Below are 3,036 nucleotides of genomic sequence, written 5' to 3' on the forward strand. Positions count from 1 at the left end.
GAAGGCTGAGGCGGAAGGATCGCCAGAGCCCAGCAGGTCGAGGCTGTGGTGGCCGGGAGCGGCTGCACTCCAGTCTGGGTGACAGAGTGAGACTCCAACTCAAAAAAAAAGGTAGCCAAGCATGGTGGCATGTGCCTGTAGTTCCGGCTCCTTGGAAGGCTGAGGCGCAAGGATCGCCTAAGCCCAGCAGGTGGAGGCTGCGGTGGCCGGGAGCATGCCACTGCCCTCCAGCCTGGGTGACAGAGTGAGGCTCCAACTAAAAAAAAGGAAAAAAGGGTAAATTTAATGGGGAGACACCCCTTATTAACAAGGGTGCCTGAACGACACACATTTGTATACCTAACCTTTAACTGTACCCCCAAATTTTAAATAAAAAATATGTTTACAAAAATAAAAAATAAATAAATGAACCAAGGCATGTCCTTTAGGGTCCTGGTACCAATTTTCCAAACAGCAGACTTATTGCCTTTTTCTTTTACCAGTGCTTAGCGTTTCGCGGACTGTGTCTGATTCTTCCTTCAGTTTCATATTTGTGGGTGATGCACACCCATGTTGGAAAATGGCTCATATAGTTCATTGTGGTGTCGTTCCTGAATTTCTTCTTTATCTTTCTGCTGCTTTAAGTTTTAAAACCCACAGTGCCACCATTAAAAGCTGCTAAAATCTTTCAAGGCGGAACGCCGAGGTGAAGGTAAGTGTGATGTGTCGGCGAGACCAGGCTTGTGGCCACTGGGTTTTGGGGCAGCTGCCCTGCTTCACCCCTCCCCAGCTGCTCTGGGCCTGGCCTCCTGCCGCAGTGGCCACCCTGCCTCTTCCCCGGCTGCTCGGGGCTGATTCGCCCGTGCCTTTGCAGGTCAACAGCAGTGCAGAGAGAAACTGGCTCCACATCAGCTCGGATGCGGCTCGCCTGGCCATCATCTGGAAATACGGTGGAGTCTACATGGACACGGATGTCATCTCCATCAGGCCCATCCCCGAGGAGAACTTTTTGGCTGCCCAGGCATCTCAGGACTCTAGCAACGGGGTGTTTGGGTTTCTCCCCCGCCACCCCTTTCTGTGGGGCTGCATGGAAAACTTTGTTGAACACTACAATGCAGACATTTGGGGCAACCAAGGCCCCGGGTTGATGACAAGGATGTTGAGGGTGTGGTGCAAACTTGGAGATTTCCAGGAGCTGAGCGACCTCAGGTGTCTGAACGTGTCATTCCTGCACCCCCAAAGGTTTTACCCCATCTCCTATCCAGAGTGGAGGCGCTACTATGAGGTCTGGGACACAGACCCGAGCTTCAATGGCTCCTACGCCCTGCACTTGTGGAACTACATGAACCAGGAGGGCCGGGCCGTGTTTCGAGGAAGCCACACGCTGGTGGAGCGGCTCTTCCGCAAGTACTGTCCCGAGACCCACAGGGACCTGCCTCAAGGCCCAACTGGGCCTGTGACCGGGAAGCTGGGTCCAGGGAGCAGATAGAGCCAAAGCCAAGTTGTGTTGCCGCAGCATGGAACCGGGCTCTTCCTGGGGTGCCACGTTTTTGACCTCCACTTTGTCTAGGGTTGGGGAGGGTTATCCCTGTAACAGTCAGGACCAGCTTTCACTCTCGATGCTAGAACAATCCCAAAGAGCAGCGCCTGTGAAACACACAGGTGTAATTCTCTCTTATGAAAAGAAGTCTGAAGGCAGGCAGCTCGGGGCTGGGTGGTAAGGGCAGCCATCAGGGACCCAGGTTCCTTGCGTCTTCCTGCCTGTCATCCTGAGCATGCATAGCCCGTGGTCCATGTGGCTAGTTGACCTCCAGCCCACCACACTTGCAATTCAGGCAGTAGGATGAGGGAAAGAGGAAAGGTGCGCCCTTGATTTCAGGCAGGCTTCCTGCAGGGACCATCGAATGCTTCCCCTTACTCCTCACTGGCAGGAACGTAGCTGCAAGAGAGGCCGGGAAACTTAAGGAGGAAGAGAAAACGGCTGCTGGCACAGATAGCTGATGGGTCTGCTACGTGTGGTGTTTAGCACTGCAAGATGTAATCCAGGACCCACTAGAGCACGGATGGGGAGCAAGGAGTCTTCCCTTCTAGGCCTGATTCTGACACCCCTGGGTGCATTCGGTCAATACAGATTAGTTGAATTCATTCTCTGTCCAAGCACTGATTTGGGTGCTGCGGACACAGCTGGGCCATGCAGACAATCCCCGGCCTCGGAGTGTCTGCTATTCCCTCCCCTCCCCTTTTCTGATATACACATTGACCCTCCCTCAACTGGCTCATCAAGTGAATTACACACTTGAACCATTTAAAACCACTCCCATTTGGGGTTCACGTTGAGATTCACCTCCCCCATTTCAGAATGTTAGATTACACATCATAAATATACAGTTTTTATTTGTCCATTAAAAAAATACAAGCTGGCCGGGCGCGGTGGCTCAGCCTGTCATCCCAGCACTTTGGGAGGCCGAGGCGAGAAGATTACCTGAACCTGGGGGTTTGAGACCAGCCTGGGCAACTTAGTGAGTCCTCGTCTCCACAATAAATCACAAAAACTAGCCAGGCGTGGTGGCGTGTGTCTATAGTTCCAGCTACTTGGAAGGCTGAGGCAGAAGGATCACCTAAGCCCAGCAGGTCGAGGCTGCAGTGGCCTTGAGTGAGCCACTGCACTCCAGCCTGGGCAACAAAGAGTGAGGCTCCAACTCAAAAAAATAAAATAAAATAAATACAAGCTTACCTCCTCTTTTCAGAGGAGATAATTAATGTTTCTTTGGCAAATAGATGTCAGCCAAAATTTTGAAGGACTTTCCCTTGGGTCATTTGTTTTTGTGGAATGAAAGTTTATATTTTTAATAAAATGATGGTGCCTTTTCAGACCACCTCCACTTGTCCCCTTTCATTCTAATATTTCCCCCTCTGAAAACCACTACTTGGACAGGCTCATAAGAACGACCCCAAGTCCTGTTTCCTGTCCCTGCTTTATTTCCTTCTAGCTATGTGCTCTGGACTCTCTTTTTTTTAGATTAGAAAATATAGTTTATTTAGAAAGTAAAGTAGAGA

The 3,036-nt window shown here is 51.0% G+C and overlaps 1 protein-coding gene across 1 annotated transcript in view; it reads left to right on the forward strand.

The window, feature by feature from the left end:
• The window catches only part of A4GNT (alpha-1,4-N-acetylglucosaminyltransferase), a 4,234-nt gene extending 2,766 nt beyond the window's left edge, over window positions 1–1,468 (forward strand). The window contains exon 2 of the mRNA XM_008049284.1: window positions 854–1,468. Within this exon, the coding sequence (XP_008047475.1) occupies window positions 854–1,468 (615 nt within the window). The remainder of the gene's footprint in view (window positions 1–853) is intronic.
• The last annotated feature ends 1,568 nt before the right edge of the window (window positions 1,469–3,036 follow it).

Source organism: Carlito syrichta, unplaced genomic scaffold (genome assembly GCF_000164805.1).
Source record: "Carlito syrichta isolate Samal-C Ts95f unplaced genomic scaffold, Tarsius_syrichta-2.0.1 Scaffold131333, whole genome shotgun sequence".
NCBI classification, from domain to species: Eukaryota; Metazoa; Chordata; class Mammalia; order Primates; family Tarsiidae; genus Carlito; species Carlito syrichta.